This window comes from Ammospiza nelsoni, chromosome 6 (genome assembly GCF_027579445.1).
Source record: "Ammospiza nelsoni isolate bAmmNel1 chromosome 6, bAmmNel1.pri, whole genome shotgun sequence".
Lineage (NCBI taxonomy): Eukaryota > Metazoa > Chordata > Aves > Passeriformes > Passerellidae > Ammospiza > Ammospiza nelsoni.
This window is the reverse complement of record NC_080638.1, coordinates 19,190,950-19,211,289: the sequence shown is the minus strand read 5'-3', so window position 1 is coordinate 19,211,289 and position 20,340 is coordinate 19,190,950. Positions and strand designations below refer to the sequence as shown.

The following is a 20,340-nucleotide window of genomic DNA, read 5'->3' as shown; positions in this document are numbered from 1 at the left end:
ATTCTTTTATGATAAGAGAATGTTTCTAGTTGACAAGAGCAGTCAAAAGCGCTAAGTAAAAAGTTTCCTTGGTGTTTTGAAAAACATGAAAGTTCTACTTGTAATATGATCAATGAAAGTAACAAATACTTTAAATGATCAAGTGGGTTGCAGATTTCTGCACTGAAAAATGAAATTATTTCTGCATTGAAAATTACAGATTTCTGAATTGAAAATCTGGTCACTGCATTGAAAATTTTTTGATGAGGAAATGTAGAGAGTGGAAGCAGATATGTTACAAGATGTCTTGAAGGAAGTGTGCCTTTACCTCAAGGAGCCTGTGCTTCGTCTCCTGGAGAGAGCTGCAGAAAGACCTTCTAAAAGGAACTTTTCGGCACAAAATAATGTGCGTGTGGAAATCCTGTATTTCTAAAGCAGCATTCCGAACTGGTTCCTGATTCTGTTTTCTGCTTTCTTTCTTCTTCTCCCAAGGAATGTCTTTCTCTGCACAAAACAAAGCTGACCCTACAGCTTCTGTAGGATCCGATGTGGGACAGCAGACTGTAATATTATCATTTATGTAGAAAGTTAGCCACAATGAGCAAGAATGTTTAGGGGGATTAAGAAGAGTAATGTTTTTCCATTTACCCTTCTTTTTCCTTTTTCTCTAAAGCTTAATATTATGTGAGAATTTCTACTACTTTGATGGACATTCTGTTACACCATGATAAAGTTTGAAAGAGCACCTCTTGTACTGTAAAATCCTTGAAACTACTATGTCACCCAGTCTCAATTATATTTTAGGCAAAATATGCAGTATGGGCAGTATTTTGGTTTAGATGTTCCCAAGAGGTGTAAAAATTAAAGAAATCCAATAATTGCCTGCAAAATAATTCCACAACACATGATGTGCCAGTTTATTTGTAAGAGTTACTGTTAATTACAACATTCTTCACAAGCATCACTTAATTTTTACAGAAATGATTCTATGTGATGATGAAAAATGAAAAATTCTTTGGTTTTGAAGCCTTTGTTTTAGGGTCTCATCTTAAAATTTCTTCAAGGAATTTCTTTGTTCAGCCACCCCAAAATTCATTATTTGTTATGGGAGTTACTGAAGGTTAAACTTGATGTGAGCATTTGAAGGATTTAAAAGCACAGCATCCTGTAGATGAAGTAGAGCAATAAAAAATTACCTGATTACTGAATCAATATTATAGTTTCCTGTATGCTGAATTCTTTCATTTATGGTGAAAAATGATTGTCTGTTTACTTCTTATCTTCTGCAAATATCACACCTGTTTTTTCACCCCTCCTTTTGCCCCCTCCCTGTGAATCTCCTCCCCTGTGACAGAATCAATTGCCTCAGTGGGTATTATAAAAAGCTGAGTTTCCAGTGGAGTTCCCATTCACCCACCTTAGCCACCATGGGGCTAAGAGCGGCCAGCCTCTTCCTTCTCTGGCTGGCTCTTTCCTCTGCTAGTGAAATAAAAAAAGGTAAGCTCTGGAGATGAAATGGTAGCAGACTGCCTCCTGGAAAAGAGGGAGAGAGTTAAAATATTGTTGCGGAGCTAGAAGGAGGCTGTGCATTTAAATAATGGTCTGGAGTTTAAGACGCCTTAAATCGCTTAAGCTTTCAAATACTGAGGCTGCATTGCTTGGACAAAATTGGTAGATCCTACTTTCTTTGGAGAGATTAGTACCTATCTCTACTGCATTGATTTCTAGTTTGATGTGCTTGGAAAATATTTTCAGTGTTGCTTTTCTTTCCATGCATTGAGTCTTTACTAGGTACGGCAAGAAAGGATCTGTAGGTCTTTGAGACATTCATTGCTAAAGTAATGAAGGAAGTGGATGATTGTGTCTTCTGTTGCTTTGGAACAGCATAAATTGTTCCTCAAAAATGAATGTAATAACATTGAAAAAAAACTTATTTTGTCATTTAGGACATTTTTAACCCTTTTGCAAAAGCTCTAACTTACTGTATTTGCTATCAAATTTGAAGTGATGGAATGGAGCATTCTAACTGAAAACTGTTTTTTAGAGGAATAGGTGATTAATTATACCCAGTGATCAGGTTTGGGCTATTGGTCTGCTGTGTCTTGAATTCAGCGATGGGTGGAAAGCTTTACCTTGCATTTGATCTTCCAGCTGTGAGTTCTGGGAGAATCTCTGTGCAGCCTTCCTTCTGAGGAGGGAAGTGTTCCAGCTTGGCTGGATGTATCTGGTATGATTGATACATCCATCAAAATACAGTAACCTCGGGGTTTTCTTAGCAGTTTTGCTTTCTCATGTTAAATGCTACAAGAAAATCTTGTGAAACATTAAGATTCCCAAGGATGCTCAGCTTTTATGATTCACCCCTGATCTACAGTATCTGGGGATAGATCAGATATTGTTGTTAATTTGTATTTTTTGTTGGTATAGATGGCAGGGAAAGGAACAAATAATCTTTGTGTTTTGCTATTGCAAAAACTTTTTTTTCCCTCCTACCATGGCTACTTTCTGACCTATCTTCTGAAAAACTTCTGTCTTGCAGTAATAGAAATCACTACTGCTTTTAAGAAAATAAATATTTCACTGAAATCTCCTGTTGTGCAAAAGCCCTTTCATAACATTTAAAATATTAGCCTTCCAGAGTAGGTAGTACTTTCTTGTTTTCCTACCTGTTTTGTTTCTAGTACGTCTTGCACCAGGAAAGAAGATAGTTCTTGGAAAAATTTAATATTGATAAAAATAATACTGAGATTCAAAATAAAATCATATGCTTGACACAGAAGCCTAGTTAGAGGTCAGTATTAAGTTTCCCCACTTCATGCAGATAAGTTCCTTCAATTCAGTGAAAATTATAGGATATACCCTGGTCTCAGAATTATTTATTAACATCTTCTTCTGCTTTTGGGATTTCCATATTTTCTGCTGACCTGGCAGATCCCTGATCCCGCTTGAAATCCATGGAGTCACTGTGAACATAATTGCAGGTGGTTCTTACTGTAAAACGGAACACTTACCATTTTTCACGCTAGACAATTTCTTGCACTTCTTTTCATCTCTATTTCTTTTTCATCACTTAACAGGAAGGACAAGAAGCCATGGCCACTATGTCTGCAGCACTTGGGGAAACAACCATTTCAAGACTTTTGATGGAGACGTCTACCAATTCCCTGGCCTTTGCGAGTATAATTTTGTTTCCGACTGCCGAGAGGCTTACAAGGAGTTCTCTGTCCACATCCAGCGTGCTCTCGACAGCAATGGCCATCCTGAGATCCAGTATATTCTGATGAAAATCAAGGATATAATGGTCTACCTCAAACCCAACCTGGTTGTGGTGGATGGGCGGATGTAAGTTCCTTTGCTATAATGGTATTCAGAGAAATGTGCTGGCAAGATAAAAGCAGGATTGATTCTTTACACAACTGTCTGTGTGCCATTACAGAAACTGCTGCAAAGCATTTCCACTGACAAACAAACAAATAAACAAACAAAAAAGCCTTTTGAAATTCAGCATTAAAATTGCTTTGGGGCGGGGCTTTAGTACTAATTGTCATTTCTACACTGGCATAAGGAATTATTTAAATACAAGTCAGGAATAGGTTTGAGGAAATTGCTCTTCCAGTTGAGCAGAAAACAGTGCAGCTTTATGAGCCAGATTTTTCACTGGCTTAAAATGACATAGCTTCATTTGTTTAATGGCATCATCTTGAGTTTACCTTAGCAGATGGTCTAGCAAATCCTTGAAAAGGAAATGCATTTCTCCTCTTATTTTCTGACAGAAGAGAGGTAGTTTTTTCTGATCTTCATACATAATTCTTAAAGATCTGATGGCCATTCCTCAAGAGAATTTAACAGATATAACACAGGTCAAAATTCACAGCAATTTATCTGTTGCACTATGTACTTTTTCAGACTGAGCAGTGTTATTTTTCTCCTCTTTTAACATGATTATACAAGAAACTTGTGTGACACATTACTGATGCTAAGTAGTGTCTTAACCTAGTCTTTCCTATCATTAGCTTATCCTTGTAGTGTGTGCCTTTATACTCTGAGTCAAGTGAGGAAACTCATGAGTTAATTAGTATGTTTTAGCATAATTGAAAAAAAGAGAACCTTTTAATTGTTATTGGAGAACTCAGTTTTGCCCAAAATTCAGCTTTTGCTCTAACGTTTGGAAGACACTGCAATGAAAATATGTTCAACGATTGAAGGTAACATTCAGTTTTCCAAAGATCATACTAGAATGCATAATAAAATGACAGAAAGTTACAAAAAGAATGCATTATTGCCTCAAATTGAAAAAGCTCTTTATTGTGCATTCAAGTCTTAAAAAGAACTCTATGAGAAACAAGTTAGAAGTCCTTTTAAAACTGTTTCTCTTAAACGAAGCCATTTTTATCTTAGATAGATTTTATTGTCATAAAACAGCAGATCCCTGTTTTGCTGCTCTGAGAATTTTTTTTTTGGTAGAACTTAATTTTCCATATTGCTTCTGAAATGATAAATTACCTATTGTCATGCAAAATAGCATTTCACTGTGCTGAAGTGAAAACTGTAAAGTAGAAAAGTGTGTGGATTAGCCTTCAGGTACCTGATCCACTGATTGATTGAATGTCCTACTATTAGAAAAAAAAGATAAATATTCCATGCTGTGATAGCTAAAAGCTGAAAAGATGTCCAACATTTTATATTTCCCCTCAAGAAACATAATCCCTCAAGACTTCATTGTTTATTGATGAACAATGCAGTCAAAAGCAGAAATAATGATCTCTGAGTTTACATCTAAATGTGTAAGTCATTTGGGCATGTTAAAAATGCCTGAGCTAAATAGCTGTAAAAACCCCAGTGACAGCAAATCAGGAGATAAAGTTCTCCCAGTAAAGAGACTAGTTAAGAGATGTGCATACACATGCATGAATCTTGATGGATAACAATTACATTGATAAATTTGTAGAAAAAATAACCAGTTATTTTGACTGGACTCCAGTTTACATTGCTTCTATTTGAGCAGACTCTAGTTTTCTGGATTTTATAGGATAAGACTGCCTGCCACAATTATTTTATTGCTGAATGAAATTCAGGAGTTCAGTTTATTTGTAAGACAGACACAAATTGTTATCCTACAAAAATATCTATGCTTAGCCCTCTGCAAAGTGTCTTTTGTCACCATTAACAAGCTCAGTCCTGTCCAGTTAAAACTAACTAACTAGAGAAGAGCTACTGAATTCCTCTTAACATGTTCCTTTCTTTTGAAAATTTTGTTGGCAGTCCCTGTAACTGCCTGTGCATTCTGAACTCTTTCTAAAAGAGGCAGTTTCTTGCAATGGAACATTAATTCTCTCTGAAATGGTTATGAGATATTTTGGCAAAGAAACACTGTAAAGGAGCTACTATGTTGTAGCTCCTTTCATTGATGTAAATTTTTAGTGAATGTTTGAATATCCTCTGTTAATAACACAATGATGATGGTTTTTCTTTGATTAATTTGAAGGTGTCTGACATTTTGGTATTTTTTAAGTTAAAGAGCCCAAAGTGTTGGGTAGGCTTTTCCTCTGAAATGGCTTTGACTTAAATGAGTTTTTGCTATGAGTTATTGTCCCAAGTGTCAGAAAGAGAAGACTTTATGCCTCATTAAAACAAGGCACCCTGTGCAGTTAGAATGAGGTAGTCAGAGTAGTTTCTCTATTCCTTGGGGTATTTGGCTTATTACTGACATTCATGTCAGCCCTTATGTTTCCTAACTAATGCAAAGCCTGTGATTTTCTTCCTAGTGTGAAGACACCTTACTACTCCTCTGGTGTCCTCATTGAGAGCAATGAAATTTACACCAAGATTTATGCCAAATTAGGCATGGTTCTGATGTGGAACCAGCAGGATGCCCTCATGGTATGTATGATCAAAGTATTTTTAATTGGTATTTCCTGGGTTTCCTGGGATATTTCTCTATCTCAGGAGGAAAAAAAAAAGAGGGGGGAAAAAGGAAGAAGAAAAAGATAATTCTTTTCTGTTTTTCATTTTTCTTTTTGTTATTTAGGTGGAGCTGGACAACAAATTTAATAACCATACCTGTGGTCTCTGTGGGGATTACAATGGCATTCAAATCTACAATGAGTTCATCAAGGGAGGTGCGTTATCCCACCATGCTGACAGTTGTCCCCAGAGATAGGCTGACAAGCCCTGTGCATAGAAACATCACAGGAGAGCAAATTTCACTTGAGAGGTTTCTGTGATTGCCCCAGACTAAACATGAAGTTCCAATTCTGCATTCCTGGAATTCCTACATTCTAAGTTTATTCTCTTCCAGATTAATCTTTTTGTTCTTTACTAGCCTTCTTTTCCTGTTTCCTCTTTACATTTTTAAGCACAGTTAGACATCATGCAGAGCAGGTACCTGTGTCTAACAGGCATATTTGTTTCCCTTGATCAGTAGCGTTCCAGAAATCAGGTGCTCCTTGTTGTCAATTTTTGGGGCTCTGCAAGTTCTCTTTCTATTTTTTCTCATAGATGCAAGCTACAATTCAATTACATATGGGAATATGCAGAAGATCAGCAAACCCAATTCCAAATGTGAAGATCCAGATGAAACTCAGGCTCTTCCAAGCTGTAATGAGCATGTAAGTATTTCTTGTGGTGAAATTCCTTGACATGGACACATGGAGAGATCCTTGTGCAACAGGGAGTTAGTTGCAAGGAGCTGGGAGGACTGTCCCTTCCAAAATATATGGTTACTTTTTCCTAGCTATTCAAAAGACAACAGGTTTTTTTTGTGAGATAAATGTCCAGAAGCTCAGATATCTGTAAATCTCTTCAACATTGTTCCTCTTCCTCCTCAGCGTGACGAGTGTCAGAAGTTGCTGACCTCCTCTGCATTTGCTGATTGTCGGCTGCGTCTTAATTTGGAGATGTACATCCAAGCGTGCATGCAGGACAAGTGTGCCTGCAATGGGAAGGACGACTCCTTCTGCCTCTGCAGCACCATCTCTGAGTATTCCCGCCAGTGCTCGCACGCAGGCGGCCGCCCGGGAGAATGGAGGACACAGAGCTTCTGCCGTAAGCAGCTACACAAATTTTACAAAGATCCAAAGGTTTCGTGCATGTAGCGCCATGAAATTTAAATTGATTACTTCTTTACAAAGCTGTTGGGATGTAATATAAATTTCATATAAGTAGTGCTAAAATATTACGGTGTCCTTATTTTCTTCTTCTGTTACTTTTACTACTGAGAAATATTTTTCAGCAAATTCTGTTCCCATTAAAAAAACTGAGATTTGATGTTGTAGAAGATGGGAATAATTTGATCTATTTGAAACCATAAGAAGTAAATATAAAAACAAGGGAAAGCAGTTCAGATTTAGATAAACATGCTTTGCCATGTAAAGTGTGGCTTGAGACACCACTGACTTGAAGGGAGTAGGATGTGGTTTCTCAGGAATGATGAACTTAACACTCAAATAACTCCTGGGATCTTATTTTTTCAGCCAAGACCTGTCCTGCTACCATGGTCTATAGAGAAAGCAGCTCACCCTGCATGGATACTTGCTCACAATTGCAGATCAGCAGCCTTTGTGAGGAGCACTACATGGATGGCTGTTTCTGCCCTGAAGGCAAGTGTCACTCCAGCTGTTGCACTTGGGACAAAATCAAGAGCCCTGGCTAAGGAAGTCATACAAAAATACTACATGTAGTCAAATTATATCTTAGAAAAGAGTTGTGCTAGTCATTATTTTCCCCCCTTGAGGAAAATAACTTGAAAATTTTCTAAGGAGGTAGTAATTGATTGATTAATTAATTAATTTATAGTTCAAACATATTAACACAGTGACAGGTAATAGACCTGCTTGTTAATTCTCAACAAGTGGGTTTTTGATAATATATAGTAAATCATGCTTTTAAAATTGAATAGTTCTGAGACAATGGACACCATTTGCCCGGAGAGTGGCAGTGATGGGCAGTGAGTGAAATTCTCAGGCTTGCTCTCAACCTTAGGAAAGATTACAGTGATAGTCTTCACAGCCAAAAAGACTAAGAATCTAAACATGTGTCATTCTCAGATTTTTCTTATTTCTCAGATATTTCTTATTCTTGCAATAACCTTTTTATCCGTGTATAGCTATATAAATGAACAGACTTGAATTTTCAAAGCTGAATCAAAGTGTTTTCTATCTGTCTTATATTGCAAAAAATAGAACCAGTATTCTTCAAAGTTTAGATAACCTCAGCCTGTGTGGCAAATTAGAGTTTTTCCTCTGTCGAAATTGCTTATTTGAAAAAGAGCTGGAATAGTTAATGTTGTGTTTTATAGGAACTGTGTATGATGATATCAGTGAAAAAGGCTGCATTCCTGTTAGCCAGTGCTACTGCAAACTTGGTGGAAAGAGTTATGCACCTGGAGAAAGCATTTCCAAAGAATGTGAAGAATGGTAAGGTTGCTGGTGGTTGTACACCTTTCTTTGAATGATTTTAAATGGGCCTGTATTTTTCAAATTTCCTCATGGTCATAGGAGATGTTCTGAAAACTCTCTGAATTTAATGTTTATGTTGTGTGTCTATAGAACAAAATTTCTGGTAAGTTTCTATGGCATATGTCAGAGGGAAAATCTCAAGGGAATGGTCAAGGATACAGTTTTAAAACACCTGGAGATAGCTTGGTGGTTGCCAAATATACAGATACATTTAGTGCTCTCAGCTCCTGTAATAACTACAAGTATTTTTTGTATTATTTGTCTGTTTATAGCACCTGTAATTCAGGCAGATGGACCTGCAAAGATCTACCCTGCCCAGGCACATGCTCAGTGGAAGGAGGTTCCCATTTTACCACCTTTGATGGGAAGAAATACACCTTCCATGGAGACTGCTACTATGTGTTGGCCAAGGTACTGTGTACAGTGGGGCTATTCTCTTGTAGAGTAAAACAGTGTCTGTAGGCTAATGTGTATAAGCTGGGAGTTATTGTTCTAGTCCACTTCCATTGGGTGAGGGAAGTCAAAATGCTGGAAGTTATACTAGAAAATTCAGGATTTAGCTCTAATTGCCATACGATGAAGCTGAGGACTTATTGCAATGAGTGATTAATTCAGTGAAATAGAAGACTGCCTTTGCTGTCATTATCCAGTGAAGTCCTTTGTATGTATGAAATAGAAAGGTCTCAGGATTAGAATTTCTTGGCCACTTCTGTAATAGCTACTTCTGAGTGTCAAAGTCAGGTGGGGAAAAGAGGTAGGCAGCTGTTTCATTTATCCCTAAAATATTTGGTGTCAGTTTTTCTAGAGAATGAGGAAAATCTTGTTGAGCTAGGAAAGTTATTGTAGCTGATGAATTTAGTCTTTGTTGTGGAAATCATTTAATGAGATTTTTAATATGACTAATGGACATTTCTTTCCCTGTGATTGTAGGGTACTGCAAATGAGAGTTATGCTCTCCTGGCAGAACTGGCTCCCTGTGGCTCCACAGACAAACAGACCTGCTTGAAGACTGTTGTGCTGTTAGTGGATAACAAAAAGAATGTAAGTGCTGTTCTGTGGATTCTGCTAGATATGTTGAAAATGAACATATTTCCCTTAATGTGAGTGAATACTTTTTTCTTCTGGAGTCATAATTGTGGATAGATAAGGAACTTCAGACAGGCTGACAAGCAGCTCAGATTTCTGCCCTGAGAATTCAAAATAAACCTAAACTTAAAAAAATATGAGATTCAAAACAACTGACATTTCCCCCTCTTCTTTTCTCTGCTCTGTGTGTTATGATTTTTCTCACAGAATTCCAGGTGTCTGGAAGGAAGGGTACCTATTCTTTTCCACCATTCTCATAATTTTTTTTCTTCATTCAGATATAATTTTATAGTTCTAATTGAGTCTTTTTCAGAAGAAATCTTGTCTTTGAATGGTGATACAATCCAACCTTCTCAAATATTCACTTTAGTGGTCTCTTTGTTTATGAGAATATATAGACCACATAATCTATAGAGCTGCTGCCATGTTCTGTTTCCAGATAGATTTTTCTTTTCAAAAATTTGGAGATCTAGACAGATCCTAAATATGTAAACGTCCTTGCTGTTAATCTTCTTTGTATTTGTAAAATCTTAGTTTTCCCCAGTCCCTGGAACCTCATTGATTCCATTTGCTGTTACACAGGTGGTGGTTTTCAGATCAGATGGCAGCGTGCTCCTGAACGAGATGACAGTGACTGTGCCTCATGTGTCAAGTAAGGGACACAGCCTTGTATGTCAAGTGTCACGCACCTGGCTTCTCATGGAGAGGTGTATTTTTATAGAGGCAAAAGTGGAAGAGGGGTATTTAGCACTTTCCAAGCCTGGTTACATGGTGTGGGCATGCCAATTTGGTTCTGATCCCAGAGACCAGCCTTTATAAGTAATCAACTTGTTAAGTCTTTAAGCACCAGCATCATATCTAGTTGGCCAGTGATTTTTAAAGGAAAAAAGATATTAATTCAATCCTGGTCTCAGAGATTTCATGCTGGGTGACAAATGAGACTCTAATAAGAAGTGTTTCTTTTGGCAGCCTGTGTGTACTTGTTCATTACAACAGTTCATGTTTTGTTTTGCAGCCAGCTTCTCAGTATTCAAGCCGTCTTCCAACTACTTTGTGGTACAAACTCCATTTGGGCTTCAGATGCAGATCCAGCTGTTTCGAGTCATGCAGCTGTTTGTGACTGTGGATCAATCAGTTAAAGGAAAACTTCAAGGCAAGTATCTATGCAAATGGGAAGCAAAGTCATGCTGTTTCACCGCTGAATAATCATGTATTCTTTATAGGAGTGATAACTCATGCTACTTGTTAATTTGAGGGGAGAAAACAGAAAGAAAACTGGCTCAAGCAAACTAGAAATGTGGTTTTATTTTTTGATATTGAAATGACCTATCATTGCCAGTACATAGGTGTTTCTTAGAATATTCCCTACTTTTGTATTTGGTCTATTTGTAAACTATCCACAAAACCAGGTTTTTAGTGTATTTTGTGGTTTCAATATCATCAGAAAGCATAAAAAATTTGGGCTAGAGTAGTAATCTCTTGAAGCACAGATATCTTCATGGTTACTATTCTTGAATATGTGGAAGATTTAAACCAGGGCATCTAAAACCACAGTATTTATATTATGCATTAAATTGATGTGGAATAATCAGCTGTTTATAGTGTTTGTGATCAGTTGTCCCTTTCCTTTGGCCTTTCAGTATGAGACTAAGTAATGTTTATGTGAAATTTTTACCTTGTTTTCAAATAGGTCTTTGTGGAAACTTCAATGGAATGGAAGGTGATGACTTTAGAACAACCAGTGGGCTGATTGAGGCTACAGGATCTGCCTTTGCTAACACATGGAAAGCTCAGTCCACCTGCACAGACCAGGTAGAAAAGCTGGAAGATCCCTGCAGTCTCAGCATTGAAAGTGGTAAGCACATTAATGAGTTCAGAGGCTTGGCTTCTGCCAGGATGAGCAGTGTCTGCTGTGCATTACTGCAACAGGCCTGTAAGAGTTGTAGTGGGGCATTGAAGATTTTTTACAGGACTGTAACATTAATAATTAATATCTGCAAGTATGTATACATACAAGCACTTCATCAAACTGAAGTGAAAATTTAAGGGGTGATTGTAAAAGAATCCTGAAGTGGTAGAATGGGACAAACAGTCATTAATTTGTACTATCTTAAAAGACAGCTTGTATCTCCTAGCATTATGTATCTTTATGTTTAACCTAAATTTATGGTCCCCAAATGGAAAGAGCTGTCACAATTCCATGTGTACAAATTGCAAAACTACAGTGCGGTTTTTGATTTTATGATTGCATGTCTCTGAAGGATTAGAAGTATATGTGTGGTGATTACATGTAGTTTCTCCACTCCCCAAAATGCACACAATTCTCTCATACATATTTCTGCACTGCATTTATGCATCAGCATAACTAGGCATGACACAAGGAAGATAAGGAAATGTGATTAGTTTCTCTTTTTTTTGCAGCAAATTATGCTGAGCATTGGTGCTCTTTGCTGAGAAACCCAAAGGGTCCTTTTGCAAGATGTCACATAGCCGTTGATCCTTCAGAATACTATAAGGTATTGTAATTTTGCACTCTTTAAGTACTGCATTATTTCAGATGGTTAACTGTAGACCTTGATCATTGTTTCAACATTTGAGACATCAGTGAGTAACTTGTCCATAAGACATGCTGAAGTTTTTTTATTGACTGATTCAAGCAACATAGCATGCCAAGTATCTCATGTGATGAGATCCTTATGGGCTGCTGCTGAATAAAAACTAAATTTTTTTATTTTGCTTTTTTCCTTTTTGTGACATGTTTATTGGCTTGGATATTTGGACTGAAAAGAAGACTCAAGAGTTGCAGATGTGCACAGTTTAAGTTTAGAAACATTAGTTTCTCTAAAGTGGGGGGGAAATTCCAACCATATATTGGTTGGAATGTAACACCAAATCATTTTCATGCCAGAGTCTCCATGAATTCTTTTCCCCTGTGCTCATCTCTGTTGAGCAGTAATGGAGACTCACCTGAGGAAAAGGAATTTTAAAATCATTGCTTATACTTGGAAGTCAGTGTGAGCTCAAATGTTGTAAAGGTCTTCGTAGACCTGGTTATTATTTTGCCTTTATTATTGTAGTTTTTGTGGTTCTCTGAATTTCTAATTAGTAACTGAGAATGAATGGTATCAATATCCTTCAAAAAATGTGTTCTTAGGAGGCTGACTACTTTTTGAAGGTTCAAGAGACTTGGCTTAGGTTAGAATAAGCATCCAAGTATTTTCATTGTGTGTTAAATGAAGCAGCACTTTAACTCTCTGGTCTTTGTCCACTCCTTTCATTGATCTCTGGTCATGGGAATTAATACAAACAACATCAGGAAAAGCTGACAGGACATTTTGTAGCAATCAAGTTGCAATTGCCCATTGATTTCCTGTGGACTTATTGACCCTTTTGTTCTTTTTTTTCAGAAATGTAAATATGACACCTGCCTCTGTGAAGACAATGAAGAATGTTTGTGTGCTGCCCTGTCCTCTTACTCAAGAGCCTGTGCTTTCAAAGGGATCATACTGGGAGACTGGAGAAAGAGTGTTTGCAGTAAGTAATGGAACAGTAATCCCTGTGGAAATAATTAACCATGAGAAATAAGCAGGCTCTCTCTTGAATTTGGTTGTTAGTGCTCCATCTCACTGTTAAGGGATTTGGAGTATCTAAAGGAGATAATGAAACAATGCTGATAATGTTTACAAATTCGCATTATATTCTTCAGATGTAATTTGCAATTTTTGTACTTAAAAGCAGAAAGCAATATTTTTAACTTTCATCTTGTTTTCCCAGTCTAGCTAATAGGTTTCCATTTACTAATGGAATCCCAGCCATCAGGGCTTTTACTGTGCATTTGTTTATCAATGTCTTTATTTCTGATCATGCTTGCTCTACATCAACAGTTCAGTATGTTAGAGACTAGCAGTTTATTATATTGTGCTCACTATCTGATTATCAGTATGTGAAACAGATAGGGCTATGAAAGTAGAAACTGTTAGTAGCAGTTAAAAATAAGTCTTCAACTGGTAAAGTTAGGTTAGTGTTACTTTTGACTTCTGATATTTTTCTGATACTTTAATATGATGTAAGGGAATGTTTTTATCACTACATTCGGCACAGCCAAAGAAAGCAAAATGAAAATGTCAAGGCCAAATTTTCCATCCTGCATCCCTTACTTAGCAGTTTGGTTTTTTTCCCTCCAGGCAGTGAAGCATCTTCCTGCCCAGGAAATCAAGTCTTTCTTTACAACCTTACAATGTGCCAGCAGACCTGTCGCTCCCTTGCTGATGGTGAAAAGTATTGCTTGCAAGACTTTGCCCCTGTGGATGGCTGTGGCTGCCCATCCAATACATACTTGGATAACCAGGATAACTGTGTGCCCATCTCCCAGTGCCCATGTTATTACAAGGGATCATACCTGGAACCTGGGGAGTATTTCACAAAAGATGGAGAACGCTGGTATGTTTTATTTTGGCTTCTTTTTTGTGGGGAAAAAGCCCTTAAAAATTACTTGTTAGGTGTAAGGTGCTTAGGTTTTTTGATACTCTAATGAGTATTTGTAATGCATTTCACATCATCTTCATGCTGAGCAAAGCATTATTCAATGCAATAATTGCAATGTAATTTATCAATAATTGAGAAATGCAGCTTGCTTTGGAGATTTGAGTATTGGCCTTCACAGATAAATGTTATTCTGAAGCTGCAGTGTTAATTAGGCTTTGTTAGGCAGAATGGTGAAAGGAAGCTAAAAGGCCAACTATGTGTTATGTTTGCTTTTCTAGCAGACGCAGATTGCTTGTTTTCCACTGCAGGAAGGTCCCTTGATATGTATTCACTATAACATAGGCTTTTGAAAACAACATTTATGGTTCTTTTATATTTTCCCATGGTCTCGGGCAACAGTTTGCTGCCTGAGTCATCAGTGCAAACTGTGAAATTCCTTCTTTCATCCAGCAGAAGAAGCATATAGGTCAACAAATTTGCAACATATAAATTCAATAGTCATGAAAATACACTGTGTATCCAAATGGAGGCTTTCATTTAAATTATAATTATTATGTGTCATTACTATCTAATTCCTGAGTTGTCATAGAACATAGTATTAAAGATTGATAGAGTAACTGTCATTTCTTAAAACATAACATTTCTGTGCATTATGCCTAAAATCCTGCTACACTTTTTCTCCAATAAAAATATTAATGACTGTAATTCAATAGAATTGGCCTTGAAATTCCAGTAGAAATTATGCAGGATATCTTTAATAAATACTCTCAAATTTATAAAAACCAGTCCTTAGACTTAAATTGAAGATATTGAGCTTGCTTTTTTTTTTTTTTAATTCTACTTACTTCACTTTTCTAGTGTTTGCCGAAATGCAAAGATCCAGTGCACTTCAGTGAAATTAAGAATGAGAAGTAAGTGACATTCTATAAACTAAACTAGAATAAAATCTATAGCCAACCTCCCAACCCAAACCTTTTGACTTCTCCATTTACTTGTTTTGCATGTTTTTTTCCCCTTTATGTAAAACAGTAACACATTATCACTTTGTTCTCTCTTCAGTAAGTCTATTTTTTTCATAAGGATAGACCGAGATTTCTGTCTGAGGAACTACCACTTTTCACTGCATTTCTTTTGCCTTGATTGATCTAAACCAACAATTTATCTTCCAGGTGAAACAGAATGTTCTTCTAACAAGACATACTTTGACTGCAATGCATTCTCGAAGTGGACTTCCCAAACACCTCTACAACTTAGCTGTCATACTCCTCAAACCGATCATGTATGTATTCAACTTTTCTTTGTGTCTTGCTTTCTTTATTCTGTATTCTTTACATGACATGGTGCTACACAGCAAATACAGTTGTAACTAGCAGTTTGTTTCTCTTTGGTTTAATCTACACTTCCCCCCCCCTCCCCCCATGATAATAATCTGTTGCCATTTTCACAATGGTTTCCCTCTTCTCTTTACTGTATCTTCACTAGAGTTATGATTTCCAAGCAAAAAAGAATTTGAGTTCTTACACAATCCAAAAAGAAAAGAAAAACATTAGAAACCTAGAAAAAAAAACCTTATAAAACTAATCAATACTAGACTGTGTAGTTCTAAATGCAGATTTTAAAGTGTGAAGAAGTGGAATTAGGATGCAGTGCTTTGTCATAAGGTAACCATTTCTCCTTATATTCCTTAGTTCCAGACAGAGTGTGTCTCAGGCTGTGTGTGCCCTGAAGGTCTGTTTGATGATGGCAGAGGGGGCTGTGTTGAGCAAAAAGATTGCCCATGCATTCACAACAATGAGTGGTATTATTCTGGAGGCAAGATAAAAGTGGACTGCAACACCTGGTGAGTTATAAGTGAATATTCTCTTCTTGAATATATTCTATGCACTATATTCATAGTCATATCTAGGCTTATGTGCTACAGCAGCTGCAAAAGCTGCAAGTATCATCCTTAATTTTCAGGAATACTTATTGCTATCTCAGAAAATACAGATTCTGCTGGAAGTATGGGGGTGGTGGTTACCTCTGTTTTCAGTAGGCATCTCTTGTTGGGAAAATTCACTCATTTTTTAAAAATAAAGGCTATCAAATCTAAAGATTGTAGCTCACCAGAGTGAAAATCATGTAATAGGCTTAAAAACAGGCTTATCAGTTGAAGCTGAGGCTTGGATATTTTGCATATTGTCACATTATATAAGGCAGTTGCTTGGTTTGTTCTGCAGTTCTTCAAACAGCACACTCTTGGTGAGATCTGAAAATTCAACTTCTCTGCTCTCTTCTAGCACCTGCCAGAAAGGGGTTTGGAAATGCACTGAGGACGTGTGCTATGGGACTTGTATGATATATGGAAGCGGCCATTATAACACTTTTGATGGGAAATTCTATGACTTTGATGGGAGCTGTGAATATGTGGCTACTCAGGTAATGCTCATCAGGAGGGCTGAAAAGGAATTTGATTGCCTTGAAAATCTACTTTCCTCTTTGGTTTTGTCATTCCTTATTGCCTGTCATCATTGTTCCCAAGGGTTTCACACATTCTGCCAGGATAAATTGTGTATTTTCAGTGCAGGCAAGCTGTGTGAATGTGGCTTTTCTTTTTTTTCAAATATAGATATAATAAATTACATGGAACAGAACTATGTTACAGTGAGAGCCAATTATAATTTGTGAAATAAATCCAAATTCTAAGCTTAGAAGCTTGAAACTTTTATTTAAAGATATATTCCTTACTTTGTTTCATTGTCCCACTCTTTTTCCCAGGCTGAGACTGTGTTAACTGTTTATATGTATGCATGGCTACGCATCTGTAAAAACATGTGTGTGTAGGGTCTCACATTTGAAGGAGCAGTAACTATTTATACACTGTGAAGATTTAAATGATTGCAATTCTTATGAGATTGGACTACAATGAAATATTCTACCTAATTTTCTCATGTTCTTTTTTTTCTTTTTCAATAGGACTTCTGCGGTGACAAAAATTCCAGTGGCTCATTCAGTATCATCACAGAGAATGTTCCTTGTGGAACTACAGGAGTCACCTGCTCAAAGGCTATCAAAATGTTCCTAGGGGTGAGTGATGACAGTACATATCAGTAGTCAAGTATTACCAAAAATGTAATGCTCTAAAGTCAAGCCCCTAAAAGCAGCTGTAACAAGCATTAGAGACCCTATCAAATTATTCTGTAAAGGTGTAGGTTCTCAGGTGATGAAAACTCTCTCAAACAGAAGTGCTACACCACTCTCTGCCATCTTGAAAGTCATCCCAGAGTCTGAGATACTGGTTGCAGAATGAGTTGCATTGTTACAAGTGTCTAATATTTTGTCTCATCATAGAAATTAGTGTTACAATTCTTCTCTTTTATTTTTCAGAAAACTGAGCTGAAATTGGAGAACAAAGAGTACAAAGAAATTCAGCGAGATGTTGGTGATGATGTGCAGTATTGGAACAGGACAGTCGGCCTGTACCTGGTTATTGAGGCTAGCAATGGTGTGATGCTGATCTGGGACAAGAAGACTACTGTTTTCATCAAGCTGAGCCCTGATTACAAGGTTAGTGCTTGTCTGTCTTCTTCTGAAGTAGTATTGTGAATAGACAAGGAAACATAAAAGAACATAAATGTTCTTTTATTCTGACTCCATGTCTAATTCCTATATCCTCTGTGCACTAATGGTCAGCTTGCATTGTTACAGTCACAGCTTGCAGAAGTGCTTCTGGGGTTTCTTACAGTATATCACAATGCAGTATATCACAATGCATTGCACAGAATGCATAGGATGTTATTCCAATAGAGATAAACATCTCAGGCAATGTTTCTGAGTTTCTGAGTATTAATAGCCATCATCCAGAATAATTTAGGGGATGTGGACTGACTGCACATGTGCTTGGAAACCTATGTGCAATCTCAGCCCTGTGTTAAAACCAAACTCCCAATGCAATGTACGGCCATGCTTCTGGTTCCTGAAATTCAGCATCCTGAATTGAAGAATATTGAGGCATTGTACAAACAGTGACATACTGTTACTTGAGGGGATTGGTGGGCCTTAAATAACACTACTAAAAATTCACCATTGAGGGAAGATTGATACATTTTCTTTCAAGAAAAATGGGTCCCTGTCATTTCTTTTCCATGAATGAAGAAATGCTGATCATTATCTTAGAAACTTTAAATAAAAACAGCTTTGAGCAGAGAATGGAGAATAAATAATTCTTCTCAGCTGTAAGAGGCTTGGGCACCCTTTAATGTTTTAAGTTGGATATGGAGACAGTGATATGGAAATACACTAGATATAAATGATTTCAAGGAGGGAAGACATGGCAGCTGAATAATTTGCTGAGGACAGACAAATAAAAATTTGTTTTCTGCACAAGTGATTTGACAGTAAAGAAGAAAGTCATCATTTGCACAGACAGTTATTTGTCATTTTTCACGTCAATGTTTTTCTCTTACTTTGCCGGAGCCTGTTTCTCATTTCCATGGTATATTTAAAAACTCAATTTTCTTTTCCAGGGTAAAGTGTGTGGTCTGTGTGGCAACTTTGATGACAAGGCAAACAATGATTTTACAACAAGGAGTGGACTGCAGGACAATAATCCTCTGAATTTTGGAAATTCCTGGAAACAATCTCCCATGTGCCCAGATGTCACACAAGAGATTAAGCCCTGTGATCTGAAACCACACCGGAAGTCTTGGGCAGAGAAAGAATGCAGCATCATCCAGAGTGAAGTCTTCAAAATTTGTCACTCCAAGGTTTGTAGAAGACAGTAGGTGATGGGACAGCACAGTGCATTTCTGATAATGCAGAACCATCAGAAATGAATGAAGAGATGGTTAAATAGATTGATCTTCAGTTAAGTCTTGAGTACAGCTACAGGTGTCAGAACTTTCATGTGGCCTTAGTCAAAGCAGTCTTAGTCTCTGTGGCAATGGGACTGTGTCAGTAGTGGTGACAGCCCCAGCTGTACAAACCCATTTTCATCACCACAGTTTCACTGCTACTACTCTGCAAGTTAGCTTCAAAACTGTATCCTGAACAGGCCTGTGTTCACTGCAGTTGCACCATCTCTTGTTGAGAGACAGTCAGAATTACAAGTACTGAAGGACCTTACAATCATCAGATCCATCTCCTGATGGAATTTGTACTAAACATGAAAGGTGGCTGTTGAAGAGGCTACTACTTCTTGTAGTATTCAATCCACAAAAGGATCTTTTTAGACACCACTGACATCACACAGTTTAGACAGACAGCTGCTGGTACTGTGCCTCCAAATTGTCACAGCAAACAGTGCAACAGCCCACAGCTTCCAGATTACAGTGCACAGAGAGCACTTCTTTTTATTTCTCTGTTCTTTCCTGATGCATGGTAATATTAACAACAATTTGTTCTTAACTCACAGTGGAAAAGATGCAAACAGTTATTAATTTAATTAATTTGTTATATATTTCCATGTGGTTTACTTCAGCAGCAAAAATCCAGTCTAAGTTTTTCCTCTTGCAGTCTCAAATAAAAAAAAAAAAAGCTTTTTTTAATGTGTCATTGGATAAACTCCAAAAACTGCTCGGCACAAAATTGCATGCTTCATATTTGCTGTGAATGCAGCCTTTCTGACATTGTTCACCATTTGGTTGGCAAAGCTTGCTGTAAGATAAGATTTCACTGGCATCAATTCAGCTTGGTTTTGGGAGCACTAAAATGAAACTCTATTAGAAAATGTGAGCACTGCCAAGGACTCTTACTTTGTTTTTTCAGTTATAGCAACTTACGAAGGAGCTATATTATTTTAAGTCTATTATTCCCCAAAACATATTGAACACCTTCAAGCCTGTATTTGTGATTTGGTAACTCTTAGGCACAGTCTCATTCCTTCCTAGCTCAATTCCCACATATCAAGAGCTCTCAAACATATTAGTTTGAAAACTAATTTGGAGATGAACTGGAGCATCATTTCTTCCCCTGACAGGTGGACCCACTTCCTTACTATGAGGCTTGTGTTCATGATGCCTGCTCCTGTGACAGCGGTGGGGACTGCGAGTGCTTCTGCTCTGCAGTTGCAGCGTATGCCCAAGAGTGCATCAAGGCTGAGGCCTGTGTGTTCTGGAGAACTCCTGATATCTGCCGTGAGTAACAGATAAACACAACTGTATCTTTCTAGCTGCTGTCAGAAAACCAGTCAAATAAATCATTAGTACTGTTACTGCAAGGTAATGCTGGTGACTTGGTGAAACCTTTTCTCAGCATATCAGGGAACAAACAGGCTAGTAAATTTGTATATTTCAACTGTTTTCTGTTCAGCCTGGCTCTTCTCTTCTCTTCTCTTCTCTTCTCTTCTCTTCTCTTC

At 37.3% G+C, this 20,340-nt stretch overlaps 1 protein-coding gene across 1 annotated transcript in view; it reads left to right on the top strand.

Annotated features, from left to right (window-relative positions):
* Nucleotides 1-1,406: 1,406 nt before the first annotated feature.
* Nucleotides 1,407-20,340, top strand: part of MUC2 (mucin 2, oligomeric mucus/gel-forming) — a 62,021-nt gene continuing 43,087 nt past the window's right edge. The window contains exons 1-24 of the mRNA XM_059474880.1: nt 1,407-1,476; nt 3,057-3,321; nt 5,745-5,859; nt 6,008-6,098; nt 6,478-6,587; nt 6,807-7,023; nt 7,452-7,577; nt 8,276-8,393; nt 8,708-8,846; nt 9,366-9,476; nt 10,104-10,173; nt 10,537-10,674; nt 11,212-11,376; nt 11,943-12,037; nt 12,929-13,059; nt 13,710-13,961; nt 14,865-14,917; nt 15,176-15,285; nt 15,695-15,846; nt 16,286-16,424; nt 16,962-17,072; nt 17,373-17,552; nt 18,512-18,751; nt 19,963-20,119. Of these exons, the coding sequence (XP_059330863.1) occupies nt 1,407-1,476; nt 3,057-3,321; nt 5,745-5,859; nt 6,008-6,098; nt 6,478-6,587; nt 6,807-7,023; nt 7,452-7,577; nt 8,276-8,393; nt 8,708-8,846; nt 9,366-9,476; nt 10,104-10,173; nt 10,537-10,674; nt 11,212-11,376; nt 11,943-12,037; nt 12,929-13,059; nt 13,710-13,961; nt 14,865-14,917; nt 15,176-15,285; nt 15,695-15,846; nt 16,286-16,424; nt 16,962-17,072; nt 17,373-17,552; nt 18,512-18,751; nt 19,963-20,119 (3,355 nt within the window). The remainder of the gene's footprint in view (nt 1,477-3,056; nt 3,322-5,744; nt 5,860-6,007; nt 6,099-6,477; nt 6,588-6,806; nt 7,024-7,451; nt 7,578-8,275; nt 8,394-8,707; nt 8,847-9,365; nt 9,477-10,103; nt 10,174-10,536; nt 10,675-11,211; nt 11,377-11,942; nt 12,038-12,928; nt 13,060-13,709; nt 13,962-14,864; nt 14,918-15,175; nt 15,286-15,694; nt 15,847-16,285; nt 16,425-16,961; nt 17,073-17,372; nt 17,553-18,511; nt 18,752-19,962; nt 20,120-20,340) is intronic.